This window comes from Lygodium microphyllum, chromosome 16 (assembly GCF_053477565.2).
Source record: "Lygodium microphyllum isolate KBCC chromosome 16, Lygodium_microphyllum_v1.1.10, whole genome shotgun sequence".
Lineage (NCBI taxonomy): Eukaryota > Viridiplantae > Streptophyta > Polypodiopsida > Schizaeales > Lygodiaceae > Lygodium > Lygodium microphyllum.
The window spans coordinates 52,561,993-52,589,338 of NC_141150.1; the positions used below are offsets into that span (position 1 = coordinate 52,561,993).

The following is a 27,346-nucleotide window of genomic DNA, read 5'->3' on the forward strand; positions in this document are numbered from 1 at the left end:
TTATTTAAAGTACGATAGTCAATGTATGTGGAACTAGCCTTCCTCCTCCAATAGGGTGGTAATAGCTTGATCAAATTGAAAGTGCACACTTTACCACTTTAATCTTGGACAATGGATAGCGTGTTGGCCCCAAAACTGGCACCTCTTGGTAGTATTTCTTTAGCTTTTATCGCAAATGGATGGTGTAGAATTAATATGCTTTGATCTCCTCTGCGAATCTAAGTGCCTCTTGTTGTCAAAAGTGACCAAGCCTTCAAATCAATTTGCCCCTTGGTTTGCTTGGGGATTGGCCTTCACCTTGCTCCTTCTGAGACAAATTTAGCCCTAAATTTGACATTGGCTGGTTGGCCTCTTGAATCTCCATGATATTCATTAATTTTAGGCATTTAAATTTAAGTTCTGGGCCCTCAATTATGAGCATGCATCCCGAGGTGACTGTCAAACCCTAATTTTTATTGTAAATTAGGGTTTACAACAAAGATTCAATGCATTTCCCTTCAAGAAAATGGCTGCCTTTTGAATCTTAGAGGATTTGGTGAAGTTTTCCCCGAATAGGCTACATTAAATTGTTGAATAAAAATCAAGGCATTCAACTTATCTTGTGTACCATTGAAGGCTGAAACTTCACCCCCTTTTCCACCCTCATTGTAGTCTTTTGTTGCCCCTTTGGGAGTCAACTTGTCATATATTGGCTATGGCAAAAAGGGTGCATTTTTTGTATTTGCATCGTGACCAACACAAATAGAAGCATTTGTATGACCAACACTGAATCCTTGAGTCCCATAAGCGCTTGGGGGTGCAGATGCATTACCAAACATGCCACTTTGTGCCCCAAGCATCAAGCCAATATGGCCATACATAGGGTTATGCATATTACTAGCTATACTTGGATACATTGGGCCTTGTACACCATGCATTGGCTGCTGCATACTATAAGGAGTTGTGCCATGCATTTCCGTATGTGGTCCGTGACCCACCATAGCATGAGAAGTAGTGCCACTACCAAAGTATCTTGGCTGCCCCATTTACACATATGCCCAACTGTCCAAAACCCATTGGATTGGCACTAACAAGAGGGCCTTGCATTTGGGTATCCAATTTCATTGGTACCATTTACTCATCCCCAACCTTGGGTACGTCTTTAGGTTGTAGTGGCTGTCCTTTGGAAGCTTCTTGCTGCCCAAAGGCCTTTGAAGATGACATCTTCTTCTTGCCCTTGTTGTCCTTTTTGGGAGAATTCAAAAATCTCCAAGTTGTGGATCTTTGGCCAATCGAACAAAGATGTCAGCTGCTTCCTTCAACCAAGCCTTGAACTGGTCATCATATTCTTCATCTCCTTGTTGGTCATTAGCATCTTGTGGCCTTCAAGGACGAGCTTCTTGGTCAATAGCCATATTTTCTCCTGGTTATCCATGCTATAAGCCTGTTCCAAGATTAGGCATTGCATTTTCCCATTATATGCATTTTCAAAATGAGATGCATTATTATTGCTTGATCCCATCTCACTATAAGATGACATAGTTTGGAACGGGAGTAGAAATGGGAATGGGGACGTAAATGGGAATGAGAATTTCAAAAGGGCAAAACGGCAACAGGAATGCTACATCATCAAGGGAAGACGAGGCTTACATGATATCCTAGTTATAAGGTTAAAGACTTATACTTTAAGAACTTAAATTTATCATATGCAAGAACTTATAGTTCAAAGATGTTAATAAAGCTATAAGAAAGAAAGAAAGAAATATTAACATCTATATAAGGCCAATGTGGCCTATGAGACAAAATCCAGAGTACGTCCATGTCTAATGTCATCTCATCAGTAATGTAAAGATGGGGTCGTCGTGCTCGACGAAGGGAAGTGGCTCTATCCAATGTGATACCACGGTGTGGCCTGTAAGGTGTCTGGCGGGGTGGTTCTGTCTCTGCTAGGTTGGTAGTGTTAGTAGGGTCGGCCCTGTAGAAGAAGTCTGTCACTACTCTCTGTGTGTATCCCTCTGGGTGAGCTGGCCTCCTGTCTCGCAGTAGTGTAGTTCGGCGCCTTTCGAGCTCCAGGAGGAAAAGACCTAGGCAACTTTGGTCCTCGTACTTCATGACGTGACGAAGGGATCTAAATCCATCACGGAAGAGGCAGTGGTACCGTCCTCGTATGTCATAGTATACTGTGCATCCGCATATGTAGTGCTCCTCCGTCTCAGGCTCTCAACCACAAAGCTGGCAAGTCCTATCCGTCTCAAGCATGAGAGAGAGAGAGAGAGAGAGAGAGAGAGAGAGAGAGAGAGAGAGAGAGAGAGAGAGAGAGAGAGAGAGAGAGATTGATTGTAGTTGGAACCTAATCGTGGCCATGATCCTTATTTTAGTTGTTTGTTTTTAATGTTCGTATGTGGAAGAATCACAATTTTACTTTTATAAAAGGTAATTATTGAAAGAGTGGATCCTTTTTTGCTTATAAAAGGTTGTGATTGAAATGGCTGATTTGATTTCACTTGATCAACACTCAAAATGGCACATTTGTGGCCTAAAATAGATTATGCTTTCTTAAAAGGGCATAAACTTTCAACTTTGGACCATACACATTGCATCCTATTCCATACTCCCTTTTATGTGCCGAAATGTTTTGGGTTTGGCTTGAACTACCACGTGGTGCCGTTTGCGATTATGAAACGTTTGGGTCTAGGAAACACATTTTAAGAGATTTTGACCTTGTTTCGATGTTTTGTCACTTTCTAAGTACCGTTTCAGGCTGTTTCGCATAACTATGACCTCGTGCCCACCAAGTCAAGGGATTTGATGCTATCTGGGCAATGGAACCTTGAAAGTGGCCTTCCTCCTTAGATAGGGGGTAAATAACTTGATTAAGCACGAATTACAACAAGTAAATAAATCACATAAACTGAAACACATACTTTACCACTTTAATCTTGCACAATGGACAGCTTGTTGCCCCTAAAACTCGCACCCCTTGTGGTATTTCTTTAGTTTGTATTGCAAATGGATGGAGTACAACTGAGACTTTTTGCTCTCCTCCTCTAATCCAAGTACCCCTTGCTGTCAAAACTGACCAGCAAGTCTTCAAACCAATTTGCCTCTTGGTTTGCTTGGGGATTGGGCTTCACAATGCTATTAAGCCTTAAGTCTAATATGGATTGGCTGGCCTCTTGAATCTCCCTAAAATTCTTTAATTTCAGCTGTTGGAATTCAAGTCCCAAGTCATCAATTGTGAGCACGCATCTTCAGGTTGTCAACCCCTAATTTTTATTGTAAATCAGGGTCTACAACAAAGATTAGTCAAAATCTTCACTTCTAGTGGTTGATTTTGTTGGAAATTGCTGAGAGAGGATGAGAATAGATTGGAGGATGAGAGAGAATGCTGAAGAGAGAGAAAATTTCATACTTCCATTGCGAGAAATAGAAGAAATTAACTGCTACATTGTCTAGACAGCCATGAAAGTCGTCTCCACTGAAGAAACACCCTGAATATAATGTTGCTTGGTTGAAACAACCGTTAAACTGCTATCACCTATTGTTGTAGACTCCTTTGGGTATGCCTCCATTGCATGGTCTCTTGTTGGCTAGAAATGAACTGTCAACCGTTGTAGCAACAACCTTCTCTCTTTTTTTTTTTTCGTAAACCTTCTCTCTCTCTCTCTCTCTCTCTCTCTCTCTCTCTCTCTTTGTGTCCTCCCAGCCTTAAAAATGTCTTTTACACTTGCATGGGCAAGTTTCGCTAAGTGGCAGTCTTCTAATCCCATTTTTTAACATTATCCAGCTTATTAATTTAATTTTTAGAATATTAATTTTAAAAATTAATTTAATAATTATTCTAGTACTCAAAAAATTAATTTCATCAGCCCATAAATAAATTGGCTAGGCCAATTTGTCTCCGAAGAATCCTTGATCAGTTATTGATCCTTAGACCAATATTAATCAATTAATTAATACCTAGTCTCTAATGTGACCCATTGATCTTAGTAGCCAATAAATTGGTCAAGGCCCAAGTCTGACACTAGACACCACCTAGTTCCTACCAAGCATAACTTATTATAACTTTTGCCTTTGATGCTAACTGACATCTCGAAGGAAGGAGCAGCTGACATGATCAAAAGTCTTTTCAATATCCAATTGAATCATAATAACCTGCTGACTAGAGGCTTTGTGCATGATATGCCGTCCCTTAATGAAACCATATTGTGACGGGTGAATCAAGTGCGGGAAAACTTTTTTGCAGTCTATTAATGACGATCTTAGAGCAGAGTTTATACAAGGATCCCATAACTGAAATGGGCCTCCACTACTTCAAACTTTGGGATGAGGGAATCGTTAGTAATATATGAAGCACTGCAATCTTCCAATTCAAAGGCATGCAACTGGATCTCCAAAGTTGTTGATAAAGTCGGGCCAACGGGTCCTTAAGCTGGTCAATATATGCTAAGAACAATTCATTAAGCAAGCCATCCCAACCAGAGCGAACGATTGTGTGTGTGTGTGCTCTCTCACCTTGATGGATTTCCATCCACCTTAGATGCTCTCCATCTTCGTGAGCTCCATCACCCAACATTGCTTAGTGGTATGGTGCTTTGATGCTTGGTCTTTTAGGGGTTGACTTGAGAGGGATTTCTTCACTTTTTGAATAGCACAAAAAGTATACATTCAGTCAGGAAGCTGCCAGAGCGTGGCTCCACTACTGCGACCTGATTAACAAGTTTTTGGTTTATCTTAGCAGAACCCTTCCATTCTCCTCTTGATATTTGTTTCTTGGAACCTGAATGACCTAGCTGCTAAGGAATTGGGATGCATCCGATATGGGCAAATCTAAGGTGGGACTGTTGTGCAATTTCTATAAGTGCTGCCATTCTCAATTCTAATGGAATGCAAATCTCAAGTGGGAAAACATATATTGCAGTTGAGACTCTGTAACTTCATGTGAAATTGTCATCCTTCTTACATTTTCCATGTACAAAGAAATGAATGTGTGTCATATACCTCTAAATGTTCCTTGATGTTGCCTCCCTATACTACATGTAGACATTGTCACCCTTTATTCTCGAAGGTGCTAATATTTTCAAAAATCTAGTGAAAGGCAGCAACAAGCTAGCCCTTGAAGTTACTTTGCCAATCTCCATGTACTGATTTTTTATGTGAAAAATGACCTTTTGAGGTATTGTGTAGGCACTTGCAAAAGCTGAAGGAGACTTATCAGTGCTTGCCCAGGAGTTGATACATGCAGGCAAAGCATTAGAAAAAGAGAAAGAAGCTTCTCAAAAAACCCGGGAGTGGGTAGAGAAATTGGAGAAGACACTGGAAGCAGAAGAGGCACAAGTCGCTAATCTCTTTGAAGAGGTTTCTTCCTTGAAGGTCTGATTTCTTCTCTATGGCCTACACCTCTGCTACGTTTCATGTGGATGCATTGTGTATCCACATGGTGAATATGGCATGCACTCATGCACACAAGTTGCCTACATATCATCGCATAGTTTCATGTCCACATACCTGCAAATATATCAAGACATCTTTGCACATATGTAGATGATATGTATATGAATGAGAACCTTTTGTGGTAGATATATGATATGAGAACATGTCATATATTGATGCACATAATCTTGACATAGGTTCACGACCACTTGGCATGCATTTAATTCTGCATGTGTACATGGAAACATAATATGCTCTAGTATAGATACTTTGATACCCATGATAATGCATGTACTCACTGCATGTGCACGCTTCTGCATAACAATGTACATATGTACACGAGGTGTAATTAAGAATGCCAGAGATTGCATGAACAAATGAGGGTTTACTTCACTTCTTGGGGTGTGCATCAATTGCATTTCGAAGCAGCCAGGTTGCCTTTGCATTAACATCCATTGTCTTTGTCATAAGTCTAGCCAAGATGAGTGGTAGCATTAAAGGTTTGGTTTCCAAGAGAGCTTAACAATGCTTTTTCTGCTTGGGTCATTTATTTTCTGATGGGAAACCTGTGAACATTATGCTATGGTTCCACTCTTTTCAGGCGCAATTAGATGAAAAAGAAAAAGTGCTGCAGGAATTGTCAGGAGTAACCATACAAAACAGAGAGCTATTAGAAACCAGAAAGAAAACTCATGATGTGAGGATGCTTTCTTGTAATTCTAAGTTGCTATTGCAGGTGTATTAAGTTGATAATTTCCTACAGAAGTTTGTAAGTTCACCTTTGTATTTGATCAGGCTCTTCATCAGTCAAATAAAAAAGTGGAGCAGTTGGTTGCACAATGCCATCTTTTGGAGAGTCAAATAGAGTCAAGGGATCTTCTTTTGAAAGAGATTAAAGAAGAAACTCTTAAAAGTACAGAGGCCTTGAGGTTTGCAGCTCAGATAAAACAGGTTAGACATGTAGGCAATAGGCACTACTTTTTACATATAAAATACTAATTTTGTATTCAAATACAGATGTTGAAAGTCAATGTTTTTATGGCAAGTTGAATGTTTACCACATGATTTTGCATTATAGATTTCTTGACATGTCCTAGGAAAGAGTAGAGACACTTAGGTGCTCCTGTGTATAAACTTTGTACTTAACGCTATTGCTACATCCTAAAAGTTTGTTCCTAGGGTATTGATACTTCTTATCTCCCATGCAAGTATGCATGGCATGCTGGGAAGATGCAGATTTTGGTGCTTCTTTGGCAAGAGTCAGCTATTGGAAGATAAGGAGAACTCATCCTGATTTTTTCTCCACATTTGCTTGTTTCTTATACTTTCCCATTGAAGGTGGGATTTTGCTTAATAGCACAAAATGAATGAGCCCCTTCTTCACTTGTTTCTTTCTTCTACCTCACCCTTTATTCGCAGATGGGTTGTGGAACCCAAGTTATAACTCTATTCAGTCGTAGTCAGATCAATAAAGTTGTGTATGAAGGTTATCTGTTCCAGATTCACTTTGACTTGTGCAATGAGAGTACCCATACCATCTTTTCTGGTATGCAGAGTTCTTGGAATACGTGAAAAGGTTTCTTAAAAACCATGAAATGACAAACTTACGTTTGTTTGTTTCATACATGCTGTCTAAATAACAGCTTTCAAGAAAAGATGTCAAGTCTACTTGCCTGATGGGCTGCTGTCTAGCCCCTCTGCATGGGAGCTGAGGTGCATCCCCAAGGTAGCACTTGTGATTTTTTCTTGGATGTTTACGAGGATCTTTTCCAAGGCTACCATAAACAATGGTTTCTGTTTTATCATCTGGCTATCCTAGTATATCTAGCACTTCCGAACTCCTTTGATAGCCTGACTTCCAGCCTTCCGTCTGCCACCTGTATTGCTGTAAGATAGTCTCCCAAGTATATCTTGGTGTGTTGCAATCTGGGGTATTTTTTCATGGACATTGTAGTATATCTAGCACTTCCGAACTCCTTTGATAGCCTGACTTCCAGCCTTCCATCTGCCACCTGTATTGCTATAAGATAGTCTCCCAAGTATATCTTGGTGTGTTGCAATCTGGGGTATTTTTTCATGGACATTGTCTAGACGGATTGCCTTGGAACTTTAGGATTATAGGGCATTGTTGGGGTATTCCTCCTGGCAATAGTCTTGACTCTGAACAAAAACACTCTGGACAATTGTGGCCCACACATATAAATGATGAATCTATCAGATTTTTGCTTTAGATGAGTCCATCTCATGGCCCTTTGTCCCACTTCCTGGATGGTTTAGGTCTTAAGCTGATTGCCTTTGTGGCTTCTTCCATCTCTTGAAGTAGCTGCAAATATATCTCCTTTAATTGGCTGATTTTAGTGCATAGTGAATTCCCATTCTTTTCCTCATATTCTTGTCAACCTTGGACCCCTAAGTGAGGAATTTGACCATCATTGGTTGTAACTCAGCTGTGAAGTCACCACTCAAGTGGATAATCTGGTCCTGGATACAGATATTTAAACCTTTTTTTTTCTTCCTTAATAACAGTGTCAGGGAAGAATTGCATTGGTATCATCAGAAAAGTCAGCATTTGTCTGTCCATCCTCTTCTCAGCATTTGAACCCTTCTAAGCTATTTAGCATAGGAACCCTGCTGTTTCAAGGTAAGTTTTCAAGTTAATTCTAGATTATTAAATTGTGAGCCATTCCTTGATTGCCTCAGAGAAAAATCTGGTCAGCTTGCTATTTCAGCTGATACTCATTCAGCATGGCAGGGTCCTTGTCAAGGATGCCATTTTTGCTCTCAAATCCCAGATTTGACAGTACAGTGGTATGAATGGGGTTGATCTGCAAGTTTGATTGTATGTGCTGAGCATCAGAATTCTGTAATGTATAGAGCAGTTGCATCCATCTGATCCACCTAGATCTGTCTCCTTTGTCCCTCTTCTATATGTAAGCTAAGGCTTCAACTGATGTCTGATCAAGATTGCCATCCACTTGACCTTGTTCTGATAATGCCTTTTTGTCCAGTCTTCCATTTATAGCTGCATACTTCATAGGCCTCTCTTTGTATGCCATCCTGTAGTATTTGAGATCTATGATCTTTTCCTTAAATGTTTACATGAAACCCCTATGATTTAACCAAAGAGAACCTTTTTATTAGTACTGCCATCCTAAAGATTGACATTTTCCGAGTCCCCAGACCATCACAACCGAGTGGTGGTTCCTATTCTGTCTCTAGGCATGCCTTGCCACTTGCTAAAACCTCAAGAACTTGAGCTTTCTTGTTTCTCACTCGCATGGATGTGTGATCATCCCCTAGATATCTTTATGCCTTGCAGTTTGGGTGGTTTTCATGAACTCGATTTTTGACAGATGGTCTGGAAACATGGAAGTGAGAGAATTCCCTCCCATGGTGTCCTTTCCTACTCTCAAAGCATTAGGGAAAGCTACCATCTGGATTCTTGAACCCTTGGGCATGACAACTTCACCATGTACCATTTGGAAATATGAAAATGAGAGGGTTTTTTATAGTGGTGTTCTTTCCTGCTGTTGAAGCACTGGTGAAAGCCACGGCCTCAACTTCTGGGTTTTCCCTTGACAAGTGAAGGTACCTTCCTCAATGAAAGTTACCCTGAAATTTAGTGCCAACATCGGCTTAAGTGCACACACCCAATAATCCACAAAGAGGTCAACAAGACTATCATAAAACAGGCTGAAATAGCTAGAATGAATAGTGATGAGAAGCTGGTAAAATAGTAAGAAATAGCAAAAAGGACATATTAGATCAGTGTAAGAGAAGCAAATAAGGGGGGGGGGTGCCTTTAATGGCCTTCTGGGTCTCTTCTAGTTCCCCTTATGGGTGGTGCTTTTTCATTTGTAACTGAATAATTCAATCTTGAGAGCTTGATTTGATTCTTCCCCCTTTTCCTTCTCCATCTGCATGGAAGCCACTTTTGTATTGTTCTGCTCAATTGAAGGCAAGAAGGAGGGAGAGAAGGGAGAATGGGATGACTTTATTGTTTATTGTTATGTGAAGGATCTGAATACGTCCCTTGTTATGTGAAGGATCTGAATACGTCCCGGCAAACAGAGCTGGAGCTTCTTCAGGAGCTGGAGAAACAAAAAGCTATTGCCATGGAACTGCAGCAGGAATTGAATGAAAATCATCGTGCTATGAAAGCAGAAGTGGTAGGGTTTTCTTTTCAATGACGTGTTAGAGTTGGGGATGAATTGTCTGTTTGGATGCTGCTTTGGTCTGGAGGTTAAGATGAAACAAAACATTTTTATAGGCTTTACGACAAGCCGAAAAGAGTGCAAGGGAGCTTGCAGCAGAAGTCACGATTCTAAAGAAAGGAATACAGTCCAGGGATGAGGTCATCAAGCTGATGCAAGATGAGTTGGATACCAACATTCATGTTCTCAACAGTGCTGCAGAAAATAGAGAGGTATTTTTAATCTTTAGGCTTAGTTCATTTTTCCAACTATTTTGATGGCATTTTTTTGGTAGTCCTCTTGTATAATTGTTTGTGTGCTTTGAATCTGTAAGTCTCTTGCTTTTCCCATCATGTCAATGAATGAAAGGCTGCCAGCTTTGCTTGAAGCCTTATAGATGGAACTGTCACTAAAAATGTAACAGAAGATTGCCTCAGCAAAATGACATAATTAATGCATTAGGTACTATTAAGTAGCCAGGCGATCTTGGAAGATGACACTTCTTTAGCTTCTATGTGGAAATGACTTTCATCACATATATCTATGTGGGAAGGATTTGTACCACGTCATAAATCCAGATGTTAGACGACTTCCATGCCTATTGTAGTTAGTATTATTTTCTTAGTCCAATGGTTGGTAACTATGCAAATTAGCTTTTGGGCAGTAGTCAGGTATGATCTGTCTGATCTGTCTAGTCCACGGGCTTAGTATGGTACCAAACATACACAAAAAAATGTCTGTTAAGGTGTTTCGTACGGTCATTAAAAATATACGTAAGAAATTAAGGGTTAATCTAGTAAATGTTACTTGCTTCAACATGAGAGTTATGACCCAAGAAATAGTGTCAGGAGGCATTATCTATTTAGTACTAACTTTGACCTTGTTACTTCAATAGGGAACCGGACAAGAGTTGAGATCAAATGTAAATACTTTAACCCAATGAGTACCAATAAAGATAGGGTGGTAACTTGTAAGAGAGGTACGGGAAAACTCAAGAGGAAGGTGGTGAGAGAGAAGAAGGGCAAGAGGAGGTTGTAAGAGAGGTGGTGATGGAGCTAGAGGAATAGGAGGTGGTAGAAGAGAGGTAGAGGAAGAGGAAGAGGAGGAGAATGAGGAATAGGTGGTGAGAAGAGGAGTACAGAAAGAGGAGTTGGTAAGGGAGGTAGAGGAAGAGGAAGATTTTCAATTTGTCCCTCTTTTTTTCACAAATTGGCAAGGCCTTTTTAGTTTTGTCCAGTCCAGACCAGATGGATTAGATGGATCTGACCAGATTAGATGGATTCGTTCCATCCGTGGATGGAATGCAACCTTGCTTTTGGGCTGTAGCATTAATCTAACATGCCAATTCGGGTTCAATGAAATGTAAGAGCACAATGATTGCAAGAAATGTTTTTGAGCTTATATGAGTAGTTCGAAGAATCGGTATTTACATCTGCACTCATGAGCGTTACTTAAGGACTAGTGAAGCTTATTGAGAATTTGTTTCTAGGGAAAGAGGATCGAACTCAAAGTGCAGCAAGTCTACCGACCAAGATATTGTTGTAACATTTGAGATGTGGTGGATTTGTTAGTGTAGACTTTTAAGTATGATGTGTCACATGGAGTGCCATGTGGCTTGGGCCATATGTTTTATTAAATTATTGGCTACATATTTGGGCCCTATGAAGGAGCAACTCATGTAATCTCTTTACTTTTTGCCACAAGTTTGTGGCCTGCATCTCCACTTACCCACCCAAACTACCCCCTATCTCCCCCCCCCCCCCCCCCCCCCCCCCCCCCCCCAAAAAAAAAAAAAGAAATCGGAAGCCCAAAAACAAGCCCGCTATGAAAAGGAGTTGTACAAGCTCTTGATGAGCTGAAACTACAACAAAGCTTTGAAGAGATTCCAAGAGCACGATCACATGATCCGTATTACCTCACGAAAGGTTTGATGCATGTATGGTCACTCTCTTATACGCACTTGATCAGCTCTTCCTCCCTTACCCCCCAGCACCCCAACCTACCTACTCATTCTTCTTCCACAACAGTATGACAAGGGGAGCTATTGATCAACTACAGAATTGGCAAGGTGGAAGATCACAATGCACTATTTCTTGTTCACTTGTCACATGGGTAGGACTTGCTTGCATCCCTCTAGCACACATGTTTAATAGAGCCTTATATGAGGGATTCCTACGCGGTTGGGCGACCAACACTGTTGACATGTTCACAAAGTAGGAGACCCCATAGAACCTAGCAACTATAGGAGGATCATGATTGGCCACATATCGGCTAAGATTTGTGGTTCTATCTTTGAGCATGAGTTGAGCAAATGGGTTGAGAGCCATAAGCATAGAGTAGCTAGCCAGGTTGGTTTCAGACGAGGATACTCCACCTTTGACCATATTTTTACCCTCCGTGCTATCATTGGCGGGTCGGGCACATAAACCGAGGATGCATTGCTGCTTTATGGATTAAAGATTTCTTGAAGGCATTTCATTTAGTACCATGGGCGAAACTCTTAACACCATCAGAAATGTTTTTCCCTGGCTGTTTCAGAAATGTCTCTTGGCCATTTCTTTGCATTTTTGACATTTCGGCAATACCTGTGGGTTTCTAGGACCTGACCCTGGTCTTTGCTGGTGACTATCAAGTTGACTTCAAGAAGATCCCCAGGTGCCACTAACTCCAAACAACATGCTGCAGGAGGCGACACAAGATGTGCATGGCTGAGAGACAATAGCGTCCAGATTGATGCCCTATCACCATTCCAATATAGTCTAGACGCACCCAACTATGCAGCTCAGCCACACCGAGGTAAATCATGTCAGCAGGACAGACATTGTGTGGATGGACAATGAGAGGATATGGATTTCCCAAGACCCACCCATTCATACGAAGATGGCCTTATAGAAGGACCTTCTCTCCAGCTTTTCAATGATGGCTTCATCGTTAGGCCAGGATACATGGTTGTGCACCTGTCATCTGAGATGCATTGTGCCATAAGAAAGATGTGGTCCTTTTCACACCAGCTCCTAAGTTGAGAGAGGTAGATACTTGGGGGATGCCTTGGAGGATGGGATATAGCAGTTGTCAGTTAGAGGTGGAGAAAGAGGAGCATTACATATATGTAGATACCCTGTCTACTGTGAGACATGAGGGTGCTACCATTGCCTTTTTCATGAGGTATTTTGGTTGTCTTTGCTGGATCAAGGCATTCCCCAATCAGAGATGGTTATTAGGACCCTATGTATAGGAGCTTCGGGGACACAGATTCACTGATCCGCCCTTGGCCAGCAGCGGCAAGTACACATGGCAGCAGACCTCAAACATATATTGCCTCACCACATTTAGAAGAGTCTTCACCACCTACCCCATTGAGTTGAGGACCACCTGTGGTGACTCCTGACAGAGCCACATAGCTGTGAGGATAGTAGCCTTTGTATTCCATCACCACTGGACTTTGTTAGAGAGCCTCACTCCAAGGGATGCCATCATGGATGTATTGACATCCTTGCATAGTGTTGTGCTAAGAATTGCTCTTAGCCACTTAAACAGCCCCAAAACATGCTTATTTTAGGCTTATTTTAGCCAAAACCCTAAAACGGGGAGTAGATTGAGAGAGTTAAGTGGGAGAGGATCTAGAACCCTAATTTTGTATAAATTGGTAGCCAGCCCTCCACTCTTTCCTCAATCTCGTTTTTGCAGGTTTTAGGTGTTATCAGCTTGCTGCCCACACCCCGTTCACGAAGGACATCTTAGCCCTTGCTGTCCATCACTGTTCCCTACAGTCTGGCGCCTGTTTCCAGCCATCCACACGCTGATTGCTGCTGTTTCTGCGTAGCAACTGACTGCTGGTCATCTGCACTGCTGTCGTACAGCCTGCCATGTCAGCAAACTGTTGCGTTTGCAGGCCCCAATTGCCGCCCTGACAGTTTTCTCTCTCTTGCTATAGTCACTGCAGTCTTTCTCTCACCTGTCAGCTGTCGTCTGCAGTTTTCTCTCTCCTCACAGCTGCGTTTGGCAGTTTTCTCTCTCTACCTGCTGCGCCTGACAATTTTTCTCTCTCCTCAGCTGTCGCCAGCCTCCACACTGCCTGCGTTTGCTGTCTACCTCCCTCTACAGCCTGCGTTTTCTGCACACTCTCTAGACTGCAGTCTGCATCAGATCCAGCTCACATTGCTGCGTTTGCTGGTGTTCGACATCCGAAGACTGCCTTGCTGCGATTCGGGATCCGTTCGGAGTACGACACACTCTCCAGATCATTACCCCTGCCCTGATCCTTGAGATACAAGAGTTCAAGGTTCAGTATTCATTCAGTGCATTATGTGTTTGCTGCATGAGCATCGTATTATTAGTAGTCATATCATTTCATTTATTCACTGTGTTCAAAAGAATCTGCACCTCATATACCTTACTTTCAAAACCTACTCATCCCACCACATTCTTCCGCTGCTTTACCACTTCCATTTACACCATTTACATTTCCATTTCAGACACCTCATGTCGCACCGCACATCACATCGGGGGGTTGTGGAAACATAGGCACATCCTTTAGGACCTCATCCTTTCCTCAGCTGGGTGGTGTTCCATCTCCCTTATACACACTTTCGGGATCATTGCAGTCTGGGTATCCCACTCAGTCTCTCCCGAGTGTGGATCAGATACCTCCACAGTTTGCCTCCATGGCATTACCAAGTGGACCTTTTGGTCATATTGCTATGTCCCAGTCTCACTTTGGATAAGGTTACCGTGTCCCAGTGTCTCCACCTACACCGGCACCTTATGGAAACATTCATATTCCAGTACCTCCATATCAATCAGCACTCATTGGACACTCACAGCCTGTTTCTGCCTACACACCTCTTCCCCCTCCCTCTTTCTCTTATCCGACACACCTACCTCCACCATCTTTCCCACCATCATCTTACACCACCTACTCAACACCTCATGGTTCTAACTCATCTGCCAAGAATGCATTTAATGACAAGACTTGTTTTAACGGGTTAAATTTTACTACTTGGTCGAATTTGATGAGACATGTCCTTGACTCACAAAACCTATGGGATCTTATGCAGGGGTTGGAACCCCAACCCGATCCTGCATTTGTTCCATACAAGGCCGTCCGCTCATGGAAGGCTAGGAATGCCTTCACTATTGTTGAGCTGATGTAGGACTTATTGCCTGAGTTTCATTCTCAGCTTCAGCATTTTGACTTAGCGTCAGAGCAATGGGCACACTTGACTGACCGCTATGCAGCTCGGGATAAGACCTGCCGTATTAATCTTGACCATGAGCTTCAACTTTTCAAAATCATTGACCGGGATAACTTGAAAGTCAAGTTGGCTGAGTATCGGCGTCTCCTCGCTGAATTCTCCACTATGGGGACTTCCAAGTCCTCTGATGATCAGGTCACCTTGTTCCTCAATAAACTCCCCAAGAAATACTTCAATTTTATGGAAGGAATAGTTTCAAAGTCTACCATGCCTACATTCTATGAATTTGAGTGTCAACTGTTACGTTATGCACGATTGTTCGATTGGTTTCATATGAATTCCTCTTCAGAGGGGGATTCTTCTTGCTCATTCTCAGAAAGGGCAACAAGGGAAGGGCAAACCAAACCAAATCTCCACTTAAAATCAAAATCAAACTCAATCTAGGGATTCTCAAGGAAATTCCCAGCCACAACTTAAACCAGGGTGGCAGAATGTACCTAAAAAGAATAGGTATTGTCAACATTGTCAAAAGGCTGGCCATTTTGATGACGAGTGTCGATTAAAGGCACCATGCACAACACCAAAACCTAAGTCTCAAACCCTCGCCCCACAGTCGGGCGTAACCCCTAGTAGGGGAGGCAAGGTGATGATGGCAAGGGGCAGTTTAAGGTCAGACTCACACTACCACTGCACAGCCATCTTAGTCGACAATGTTCTCAACTTCAGAGAGCTTGTCTGACTGGTCTGCAGATGCCCACATCGTCTCCGTTGAGACATCCGATGTGAGTCTTGTCCACATCTGTGAGTTGCCTCTTGACGAGGTTAGACCCACTTGTCACATCCGAGCACTTCAGCTCTAGTTTGGGTTGTGGACAGTGGAGCTCCACATCACATGACTCCTATAGAGGACATTTTCCATAGCCGAGCCCTTGCAACCGGCCGGGTCCGTGTAGGAAACAACTCCTCGGTCAAGATTCAGGCTCAAGGTTATGTCAGTTTTGCCACTGAAAAGGATTCGGATCCGGCTTCGTTGGACAATGTATATCATGTCCCTCAGCTTGGGGTGAACTTGTTATCTATTTAGCAACTTTGCCGGTTGGGGCGTGCAGTTTTCTTTACAACAACCACAGTCGAGGTCCTTGACTCTCAGACTAGTTTAGTGATTGCTTGCAGTGAGGCACAGTCTAATGGCCTATACGACATGACTCACTTTCTCACCGAGCCGACTGTCGAGGGCTTCGCATTCTATAGCTTCCAAGCCTTAGCCACATCTCGGGAGCCTACGCACAATGAGCGTCTTTGGCATTTTCGCTTAGGGCATCTTGGTTATGACTCACTTTATGAGTTGTCACGCCGTGAGCTGGTTGAGGGCCTTCCATGCCTAAAGCTAGCTTGAGAAGTTTGTAAAGCGTGTTAGCTCGACAAGTAGCACTGTACCTCATTTCCTCAACAGTCTACAAATAGAGTTGAGAAGCCTCTTAGATTGATTCACATTGATCTTTGCGGGCCGACATCCACTGCTGCTTTAAACGGTGCGCTGTACTTCTTTTTGATAGTGGATGATCATTCTCGATACATGTGGGTGTACTTCCTCAAGCATAAGTCTGATGCTTTCACATATTTTTTGCTTGGGTGCTGCTGGTTCATAACCAGATAGGTCGTCGTGTCGGGTGCATGAGGAGTGATAGCAGTGGTGAGTTTATCTCCCACGAGTTTTTCGAGTTTCTATAGAAGCATGGCATTCTCGCTAGCTCACCTTTGCCAACTCCCCCTCTCAGATAGGAGTCGTAGAGCGTAAGAACCGCACAGTCATGGAAATGGCACGCTCTATGCTGTTCGCAATAGAGCTTCCTGAGCGCCTTTGGGTCGAGGCTGTTAACACTTCGGTGAACATTCTCAACCGGTGCCTTACTGCGGCTCTTCCTCAGAAGACCTCGTATGAGGCTTTTTTTGGCTCTCGGCCTGTTATTTCCCATTTCAAAGTCTTTGGATGTCATTTGTACACACACATGCCTGATGACAAGATAGGTAAGCTTAATCCCTGAGCTGATCTCCTTATTTTTGTGGGATATTCCTCTAAAGCAAAAGCCTATCGTGTGTTTGATTCTCGGACAAATAAGGTGATCATTAGGCAGGAAGTCATTTTTGATGAGAGGGATATTATGCAGTTTTCTGCACCGGATTCTGTTCCGTTTCCTTCTTTCACATCATCAGAGATTGTGTCCACTGAGCCTGGTCTACTTCCCGCTCCTGACATTCCTGCATTTTCTTCAGCTCCCAGGCCCCCTTCGCGAGACCCGTTACCTTGCTGGTACCAGCAGACCATGTGGGTTCGGGGATCCTACCACCTGATTCCACTCCGGAGGGACCTAGAAGATCTACCCAGCTTGCTCCTCAAGCATCATTTGCAACGTTGTTTACAGCTGATTACATAGCGCATTCTAAGCTGGATATATGGCAGGAGGCTCTTCAGTATCCTCAATGGCGAGAGGCCATGGAAAAGGAGCTAGAGAGTATTAACCGAAATGAGACTTGGACATTGATGGATCGTCCGCGCCACAAGAAAGTCATCGGGACAAAGTGGATTTTTAGGACAAAGCTAAAAGCTGATGGGACTTTAGACAAGTACAAGGCTCGCCTTGTAGTGCAAGGGTTTCAATAAAAGCACAGTATTGATTATGAAGAGACTTTTGCCCCTACTACACGGTTGACTTCCTTTCGGTTGCTACTCGCGCTCGCTGCTCACCACGGCTGGCCGATACATCAGATGGATATCAAGAGTGCCTTCCTGAACGGATACTTGGAGGAGGAAGTCTATGTGGAGCAGCCACCGGGCTTTCGTTCAGGGAGCCCTAGGGATCAGGTATTCCGCTTGTAGAAAGCTCTTTATGGGCTGAAGCAAGCGCCTCGGTCTTGGTTCCATAGAATGGATGAGTTCTTACGGACTCATGGATTCCATTCTACTCCTTATGACCCGAACTTATATGTTCGATCCACACCAGAGGGGGTTAGTTATATCTTGCTATATGTTGATGACTTACTCATCACAGGTTCAGATTCTACTGCCATAGCGGAAATTAAGGCTAAGCTTAAAGCTACATTTGAAATGACAGACCTTGGTTTTGTTGTCCTATTTTTTAAGGATGGAGATAGTTCGTTTTGGAGGATGTATTTTTGTGTCACAGCAGAAGTATGCACTTCAGCTTGTGGATCAGTATACTTCGGATTAGACTCGGCCAGTGGCCACGCCTCTTGATTCTACTGTCCACTTGTCGAAGAATACCCTAGGACAACCCTTCGATGCACACATCTATCGTTCTAACAGACCTTGGTTTGTTATCCTATTTTTTGGGGATGGAGGTCGTTCTGGAGGATGCATTTTTGTGTCACAGCAGAAGTACGCACTTCAGATTGTGGTCAGTACACTTCGGATCAGACTCGGTCAGTGGCTATGCCTCTTGATCCTACTGTCTACTTGTCGAAGAATACCCTAGGACAGTCCTTCGATGCACACACCTATCGTTCTGTTGTAGGAAAACTTCTTTGGTTTATTCATGCTAGGCTAGATTTAGCTTACTCAGTTAGCATACTTAGTCAGTATTTCACAATACCTAGGATGTCACATTGAATTGCATGTCTTCGTGAGCTGCATTATTTGCGGTGTACTTTTTCTTATGGCTTGACATATGGTTCTAGTTTATGTTTGCAGGGGTAGAATGATTCTGATTGGGCAGGAGATCCTGACTCCTAGCGTTCCCATGGCGGCTACCTCTTTACCTTGGGCACGGCTCCCATTTCTTGGTCCAGCCGTAAGCAAGAGATTGTGGCGGCTTCCACGGCCGAGGCTGAGTACCAGGCTCTCTTCGATGGCACCGCCGAGGCCATCTATCTGAGGAGTTTACTAGCGGTGCTTCATTATCCATGTGACTCTCCTACTGTTGTCTACTGCGACAACCAGAGTGCCATTGCCCTTGCGGACAATCCGATCATCACACCACGGACACGGCATGTGGGAATCCACTTTCACTTTTCCAGAGAGCAGGTTGAGCTAGGCACTATTTGTCTTGAGTTTGTGCCTTCATCAGATAATTTTGTAGATATCTTGATCAATGGTCAACCGACCGGTTCTTCAATACCTGCTACCCAGGATCGGCTTGGGTACACCCTCCCCTACTTTTTCAGCTTGACGGGGAGAGGGTGCTTCCCTCTTGCTTTCCCTTCCAGTTTGAGAGGGGGCGACTTCTACTCTTGATCGTGACAGTGATGATGCTTATAGTTTTTAGACATTACATTCACTTATTCTTTTGTATTATATTATGGGCATTTGTAACTTCATCCGCAATGTTAGGATGACCTGATTGTAAAAGGGCACTTGGACAAGTGAACAATTCCTCTATGAGGGCATTGTCCCAGTGGCACCATTGCATAGCATATTGCATGAGCATGACATCTTGCATCTCCCTTTGCATTAACCCATGCATTGGCATTCTATTCATGTAAACATGCATCTGTGCACATTTATCCCTTTTCGGTCTTTTGGAGTGGTTGACTCTGGGATCCACCATATTTGTAGCATAACACTTGGCATTTCTCTTAAAGGCAGTTTTCCTACCCTTGCTTGCTTGCTTGTTTTGCTTGTCTTGCTACGCCCATCATCTTCTTTTTTACCTTTTCACATATTCACCACATGCTTGGCACATACACACACTTTTTCTCATCCTTAGGCACTTATCCTAGTCAGTGTGAGGGATTGGTTTGCTAGTTTTGTGCTTGACTTGGGTTTAAAACTCTTTTTATCTTTTCCTATCTGTCATTTAATGAGCCGCTTCCCCTATATTACTTATGTATTAAAAAAAAAAAAAAGTCCATTGATTCCATCCGCCTTTGTAGGACTTGGTAGGCCCTTGGGCAGCCGCTGAGCACCCTTGGTTCGATGCCCTGGCCTCTCTGGGATAATCACTTGGGCTCCCTTGGTAAGTTAACCATCGCCTCTGTAGTCTTGGTAGGCCACTGGGCAGCCGACGTGCACCCTTTGTCTGATGCCTTGGCTGCTTTGGGGTAGGACGCCTTGGGGTAAATCAAAATTTAGGCTGGCCTTCTTTTCTTGCCCTATTTTGGGCCTGAGAGAGCGTGTTGTGCTAAGAATTGCTCTTAGCCACTTAAACAACCCCAAAACATGCTTATTTTAAGCCTATTTTAGCCAAAACCCTAAAACGGGGTGCGGATCGAGAGAGTTAAGTGGGAGAGGATCTAGAACCCTAATTTTCTATAAATTGGCAGCCAGCCGTCCACTCTTTCCTCAATCTCGTTTTTGATGGTTTCAGGTGTTATCAGCTTGCTGCCCACACCCTGTTCACGGAGGACATCTTAGCCCTTGCTGTCCATCACTGTTCCCTACAGTCTGGTGCCTGTTTTCAGCTCTCCACACGCTGATTGCTGTTGTTTTTGCCTGGCGACTAATTGCTGGTCATCTGCACTGTTGTCCTACAGCCTGCCACGTCAGCAAACTGCTGCGTTTGCAGGCCCCAACTGCCGCCCTGATAGTTTTCTCTCTCCTGCTGCAGTCGGTGCAGTCTTTCTCTCACCTATCAGCTGTCGTCTGCAGTTTTCTCTCTCCTCACAGCTGCGTTTGGCAGTTTTCTCTCTCTACCTGCTGCGCTTGACACTTTTTCTCTCCTCTCAGCTGTTGCCAGCCTCCACACTGTTTGTGTTTGCTGTCTACCTCCATCTACAGCCTGCATTTTCTACACACTCTCTCTCTAGACTGCAGTCTGCATCAGATCCAGCTCACATTGTTGCGTTTGCTGGTGTTTGACATCTGGAGGCTGCCTTGCCGCGATTCGGGATCCGTTCGGAGTACGACTAACTCTCCAGCTCATTACCCCTGTCCTGATCCTTGAGATATAGGAGTTCGAGGTTCAGTATTCATTCACTGCATTGTGTGTTTGCTGCATGAGCATTGTATTATTAGTAGTCATATCATTTCATTTATTCACTGTGTTCATTGTCTCTGAGTTACCCTAACCCTAACCCTAACCCTAACCGTGTTCTTTTATCAGTCTGTGCTTTGTCGTACAGTTTCTGCTTATGCTTTTGTGTTAGGGTATTTTCTTTACACATAGTAGCCCTATTCTAGATATTTTAGATAAAAGGAGAGCCAGGAGCTCTTGTACACTTATGTGAGTCCACTTGTTGTTTACTCATTTTATCCATAAGTAGACATTCTCTGGATTAGTTATAATTAGTTACAATCAGCATGTTGGTCTCATAGGTCATTTTGCCTTTTTGTGTGTGTGTAACTACATACGATACGCATGCACATGGATGTGCGATATTTTCCACACAAACAATAAGTGTCCATGTGTTCATGCATGCATGTGTATAAAAGTTTTTCACTAATGGCATATGATCATTTCCTTTTCTGGAGGAATTTACATATTGTATGGCTGCAAAGAAATTGCATTTGCCTCATGAAGAGTGTTGCTCTTGAGTATATTCGTTAGTGGTTGGATAATTCGTTTTGAAGTGTAAGTAATGAAGCAAGTTAGTCAATGCAAGTGCAAACATCTGGAGTGGATTTTCATTTCCTATGCAAAATGTTTTTCTGGATTGTGCTTGGAGTTGAGCAACAAAGGGTTGCTTAAGTGAAGGATATTCAGTGATTTCACATAATTGTCATGATAGGCTATTGGATGAATTAGACTATGAGAAACTGCTGCAAGCACGGAATATTATTATTCACATTAATGATGAGAGAGAACTTCAGAATGGCAGGTGAGAGCTAGATAGAAACCTTTGATAAATAGAGGTTGTTCGTCAAACCCTTCAGGTTTGCATACTTCCAAGTCAAAGGCATACCATTCAAATAATGAAAACGTGGAATGGGCAATGGGGTGACAATGATGAGCTTGAATCTGATTGGTGTCAATGAATTACTTCTTCTTTATTGATACTGTCATATCCCCATCAGTTTGTAACATCCCCATCAGTTGGTGATTGGTGTACAAGAATTCTTGCTTCAAATCATATCTTCTATTGTTTTCTGTGATCAAGCTAAAACCATGGAATTTGAACCACTACAATTGCACATGTTGCATACATTGGGCAAATAGAAATCTCCAGGATGATGGACTTAATAGCTGAATTGTGTGTTCCCTATTGGGATTTATTGAGGAATCACATACTTTATATGGTTGGTAAATGGAAGTTCTCCCTGAGAGCTGGAAAGGAGGGTTGGTTAGATTAACCCCAAAAAGCAGTTGTGTGATTTGAGTGCAGATTGCCATCCAGAATCATTCATGCCAGCTGTATGCGAATTGACAGCTAAATGGCAACAATACGCTTGAAAGATGTACTTTTTGATGGCATTCAACCTGCGCAATACACTGTACTGCAGTGTCCAATTATGTATATGACCACCATCTCTAACATTGAAATTGGATATTCAAAATCTATAGATCAGGAAGGCAATCACCATGCAAAATTGATACTGAAAAAGCCTTTTTATATTATACAATTGCAAACCTAGATAGGCTAGGATTTGAGCCTAAAACAAAAAATTATTATGTTATGATTGAGCTTTAGCCTAACATATACAAGTGATGATCAGTTTTCTGCTGCTTGGCCACTTGCAAACGTTGACCAGATCTTTGTATGAAACACGATTTAAATAGACAAAATTTTTGTTCGTGAAGGTTATGTTGACATTTCTTTATTTTTTTCCCAACAAAACTCAAAATGACAGGCTGCAATTATTGACGCTTTGTGTCCATATGGCAATTGGTGGTTGGGAGTCAGGAGTCCTTAATTCTGAATTTTCTGGGGCTACTTTTGCTGAAGCAAAGTCGATAAGGTGGCTTTGCATTCTATTATATGTTGGTGATATTGAACATGTTCAGTCATCCATGCACTCTGTTAGTGTGCAAATAAAATATATTTTCCAAAGCCTTTTAAGCATTCTTGTCATCTTCAGTCCACCAAAGGCATTGCAAAGCCTTGAAAAGAATGGTTGTAACTGTTACACCTTGGAGCGTGAGGATCAAGACACGCAATGCTTTCTCACAGCAGAGAGACAGAGAGAGAGAGTGCAGAGTAGAGAGGAGAGTGAGCACGATGTTCTTGGTACAATGACGAGTGTACCTTTTTAGGTTTTTAGACAGATATATATATATATATATATATATATATATATATATGAAAGTACAAATGTGCTAAGGGTGTGTTCACACCCGTGCACATGTAAAAGGCATGATGGCCCTTTATTCCCAACAACCTCTCACCTAAAGGCAATGTGCCTTAAGGGGAGAAAAGAATCAACTAAGTCTAGGTATGTACAAAGCTGAAATACATATATCTATCCAACTTTCATCATCTGCGGCAATGAGCAAACCGCTCTGCTGGAAGAACCTTCGTGAGAAGATCTGCAGGATTATCATTTGTATGCACTTTGACAAGCTCAATGCTCTTACTGTCAAGTACATCTCTAATGAAGTGATACTTCACATGTATGTGCTTTGTCTTTGCATGAAAGACGGGATTCCGTGCTAGCATGATAGCACTCTGACTATCACAATGGAGAACAGGTAACTCTGTAATGCCAAGCTCTCCTACTAGACATGAAAGCCATAAAGCCTCCTTGGATACCTCAGTGGCAGCCACATACTCTGCCTCTATGGTAGACAATGCAACACACTTTTGTAGTGTGGAGATCCAAGAGATTGCTCCTCATGTGAAGGTAAAGGCATACCTAGAAGTGGACTTTTTGCAGTCCGCATGACCAGCATAGTCTGCATCCGTAAAGCCAACGACAGATGCCTTATGCTTTCCAAAGCAGATGCACAAATCCTTTGTGCCTTTGAGGTATCTCATAATACCTTTCATTGCTTCCCAATGCTTTTTACCAGGGTTTGCCATGTATCTGCTAACCACTCCCACTGCAAAGGCAATGCCAGGTTGTGTAGCAACCATAGCATACATCAAACTGCCAACAACTGAAGCGTTTGGTATCTTGGCCATTTCAGCCTTTTCATCATCCGATGCAGGGATGTCCTCTGCACTGAGTTTCACATATAGAGACAATGGAACTTAATTAATTTTTCCCCCTCCATATTGAAATGCTGCAAAACTTTGGAGATATACCCCTGCCAAGATAGATAAAGTAATTCTTTTGACCTATCTCTGAGTATTCGCATGCCAATAATGTGATTTGCATCACCAAGTTCCTTCATGTCAAAGCTGCCATGAAGACTTCGTTTCAGTGAGTCCAAGGCATGAGTATCCCTGCCAGCAATCAGCATGTCATCAACATACAGAACCAAGATAATTAGGCTGCCATCTGTTGCCTTCTTGGTATACAAGCAATGATCCACTTGACTTCTATAAAAACCTTGAGACCGTATAAATGTATCAAGCTTATGATACCATTCTCTTGGTGCTTGTTTCAGTCCATATAAACTCCTTTTGAGTTTACATACCATCTTTTCTTTCCCTTGTGCCATAAACCCTTCAGGCTACTGCATATATATGTCTTCATGCAAATCACCATGTAAGAATGCAGTCTTTAGATCCATCTGTATGAGTTCCATATCTTCAGCTGCAATCAAACCCAAAATGATTCTCAATGTAGTCATCTTGACTACATTTCTCATTCTCGTTCTCCTTTTTTTTTTTTCCTTCTTTTTCTTCTTTTTTTTTTCTTCTCCTTCTTCTTCTCCTCCTCCTTTAATCCATTACCTAGGCTCTAAAGGCTAATCATATCATGGCGCCGGACCCATATTAGAGGTATATTTCTCCAATTAAGGGATACGAGGGCTTCGACGGATCAAAGAAGTGGCGGTGCAACTATTGTGGATTGGAGAAATCGAGGAGTGTAATGCGCGTGAAAGACTACTTGGCATGCGTTTCCAACAAAGATATCGGACCTTGCACAAATGTGCCGACAGAAATAATAGTAAGTCTCTATCGTTGGCGCCGAAAGTGTATGGGTATTGAGCTAGAAGAGCATGAATTCTCTCATCCAACACCACATTGGGCTAATGAAGCACAAGTGGGGCAAAGAGAGGTTAGTAGACCTAGTGGCGGTAGCTAAATTGGAGGTGCCAGTGGCTTATTAAAAAGAGATGCATTCATATCCGTATCGGGTCCAAGTGCAAAAAAGATCCCGTTGCTATCTTCTAGTGGTGGTGGGCAAAAGGGCTCCTTGCATGGTGCAAGTGTCTATGCAAGACTTCAGAGGTAAGTAATTGTGGAGGCAACTAGGAAACTCACATGCTTATTTATTCGGTGTGCTATCCCTTTGAATGTGGCCACTACACATCAATGGAAGAAGACAATCAGGGTAGTAAGCCGCATAGGGTGTGAGTGGAAAGGCCCATTTGCCGATGCATTACACATATAGGAGCTTCGAAAGGAGAAAGCATCCATAGAGGCTCAATTGGAGCCCTTGAAGGAGACATGGGTGAAATATGGATGTACATATTATGTGATGGATGGTTAGATATGCGTCGAAGGAATGTTTACAATGTTTTGGTGTCTTCATGTAAAGGCACCATGTTCATTAAGGCTATCGATGCCTCTGCCTCAGGTCTTACCATCACAGGAGCTTTCATTTGGGAGCACATGTGATAGGTCATCATGGACGTAGGAGTCCAAAATGTGGTGCAGGTGGTGACAGATAATGGAAGCAATTGTGTGGCTATGGGACGTATGCTTATGGAGTAGTTTCCTAGTATAGTATGGACTCTATGTGCATCCCATTACCTTGATTTGCTTATTGAAGATGTTGGGCAAATATCTTGGGTGGATGACATTTTTAAGACAATAACAAGCATGGCAAGATTTGCGAAGAAGAGGCTATCTGTCACAAGCATGTTTCGAGCCAATAGCACACTTGAGCTATTGAAGCCCTCCACTACTAGATTTGCTTATATGTTTATTGTATTGGAGAGATTGATACGGGTCCATCCAAATTTGATACGGACCGTTGCATGCTAGGAATGACTCACATGGAGTGAGAGAGAGTCTCCAAAGGCTCTTTCTTTTAGATGCAATATTTTAAATGAGAGTTGGTGGGTTAAGGCAAAGGCATTGGTGAAAAGTCTCACTCCTATTTACATTGTATTGTGTATCACTGATATGGAGGGGAGTACTTTGGGACTTCTATATGAGTATAGGGATAAAATTGACGAGGCCTTGCTTCACAATAGCTTTTTGTTCCAAGACAAGTAAGTTTTTGTTTAACTTTTACACATGTAATTATTTGGTATTAATGACTCCTTGATGATTGATTAAAATTCTAACTTCTAAGTTTTTAATTTATTTTATCTATAGGGTTGATGAGATTCGAGTAGTGTGGAATGCACGATGGGATTGGTTTCATAAACCAATCCATGTTGTCGCACATATCTTGTATCTTCTTTGGTGTAGTGAGGAGCAGTAGACTAGGGAGAAATTAGAGGAGGGCTTCATGGAGTAGATGAGGCGCCTCACATGGAATGATATAGATATGATGAGAAGAGTAGAGGATGATTTGCTAGGATTCCGCAATCATTCTCTTCATTTTGGCTGACCCACAGCTAGGCTTCGAAAGATACCGGTTCAGCCTGTCTCGATGTGGGAGAAATACGGCAATTGTGCTCCTACTTTGATATGTGGCTGGTGACTTTTATATTTTGAATCTTGATTATCTAATGTATTATGCAACCTAGGTGACAAGTTTTATAATCTATTACCCACTCAAATGTTGATTTTGCGGCATGCATATTAGCAATTGCCAATTACTTAACCTTAATCTCTTAAATTTGAATAGAAATGCATTGCCATTCGGGTCCTCTCGCAATATTGTAGTTCAGGGCTGAGTGAGAGGAACTGGAGCACATAGGCCCTCTTCCACACCAAAAAGAGAAACAAGCTCACAACTACCCAGTTGGAGCGTTTAGTGTTTTGCCATTGCAATCTTTAGCTTCTTAAGAGGACCGCTCTGTCCCCTGAGCCTTCGTAGGTAAATTGGTAATGATTAGTATTATGTATAATTAACTTTTTAACCTTGGGTCCTTGACACTTGACATTGCTAATTTGCTTGGAAGTTGGATTGTAAATTGTGATATTTATGAACATTGAACATATTGAATCTCCTCTCATATGATATATCTTTGTCTCGTTCATCTTTACAGGTGAATGTTGACAAGATTGATATAGAGAAGGTGCATGACATTCCGTAGAGACCACAGGAGTGGGATATCTACTCCATGCTCTATGAGGAGCTATCGGCACTGGTGCATGAGACTCGTGCACAGAGGAGGGTTAGAGTGAGGGCCACATGTGGTCATGCATCACATGCAGAGTCAGAGACAGAGTTTGAGGATGAGGTTGAGGTTGCTTCATTAACTTCTCAATCAGGGTCCTCGGAGTCGGACAAGGAGATGGTGCACAGATCCTCAGAGTTCGGATGAGTCATGACTCATGACTGGTGATATATAGGAGTCAGTTTAGCAGTGTAGAGTCCAGACTAGAGTTGCCAGTCGTTCATTGATGTTGATACTTATAGCC

General features: G+C 42.5%; 1 protein-coding gene across 4 annotated transcripts in view; it reads left to right on the forward strand.

Moving 5' to 3' along the window:
* LOC148022825 (uncharacterized) overlaps positions 1-27,346 on the forward strand; it is a 60,235-nt gene that overhangs the window by 26,359 nt on the left and 6,530 nt on the right. For 3 of the 4 annotated variants that reach the window (XM_087695748.1, XM_087695751.1, XM_087695750.1), the window contains exons 6-10: positions 5,167-5,352; positions 6,014-6,109; positions 6,208-6,363; positions 9,459-9,581; positions 9,683-9,838. In XM_087695748.1, the coding sequence (XP_087551874.1) occupies positions 5,167-5,352; positions 6,014-6,109; positions 6,208-6,363; positions 9,459-9,581; positions 9,683-9,838 (717 nt within the window). The remainder of the gene's footprint in view (positions 1-5,166; positions 5,353-6,013; positions 6,110-6,207; positions 6,364-9,458; positions 9,582-9,682; positions 9,839-27,346) is intronic. The other variant, XM_087695749.1, reaches the window with a different exon arrangement.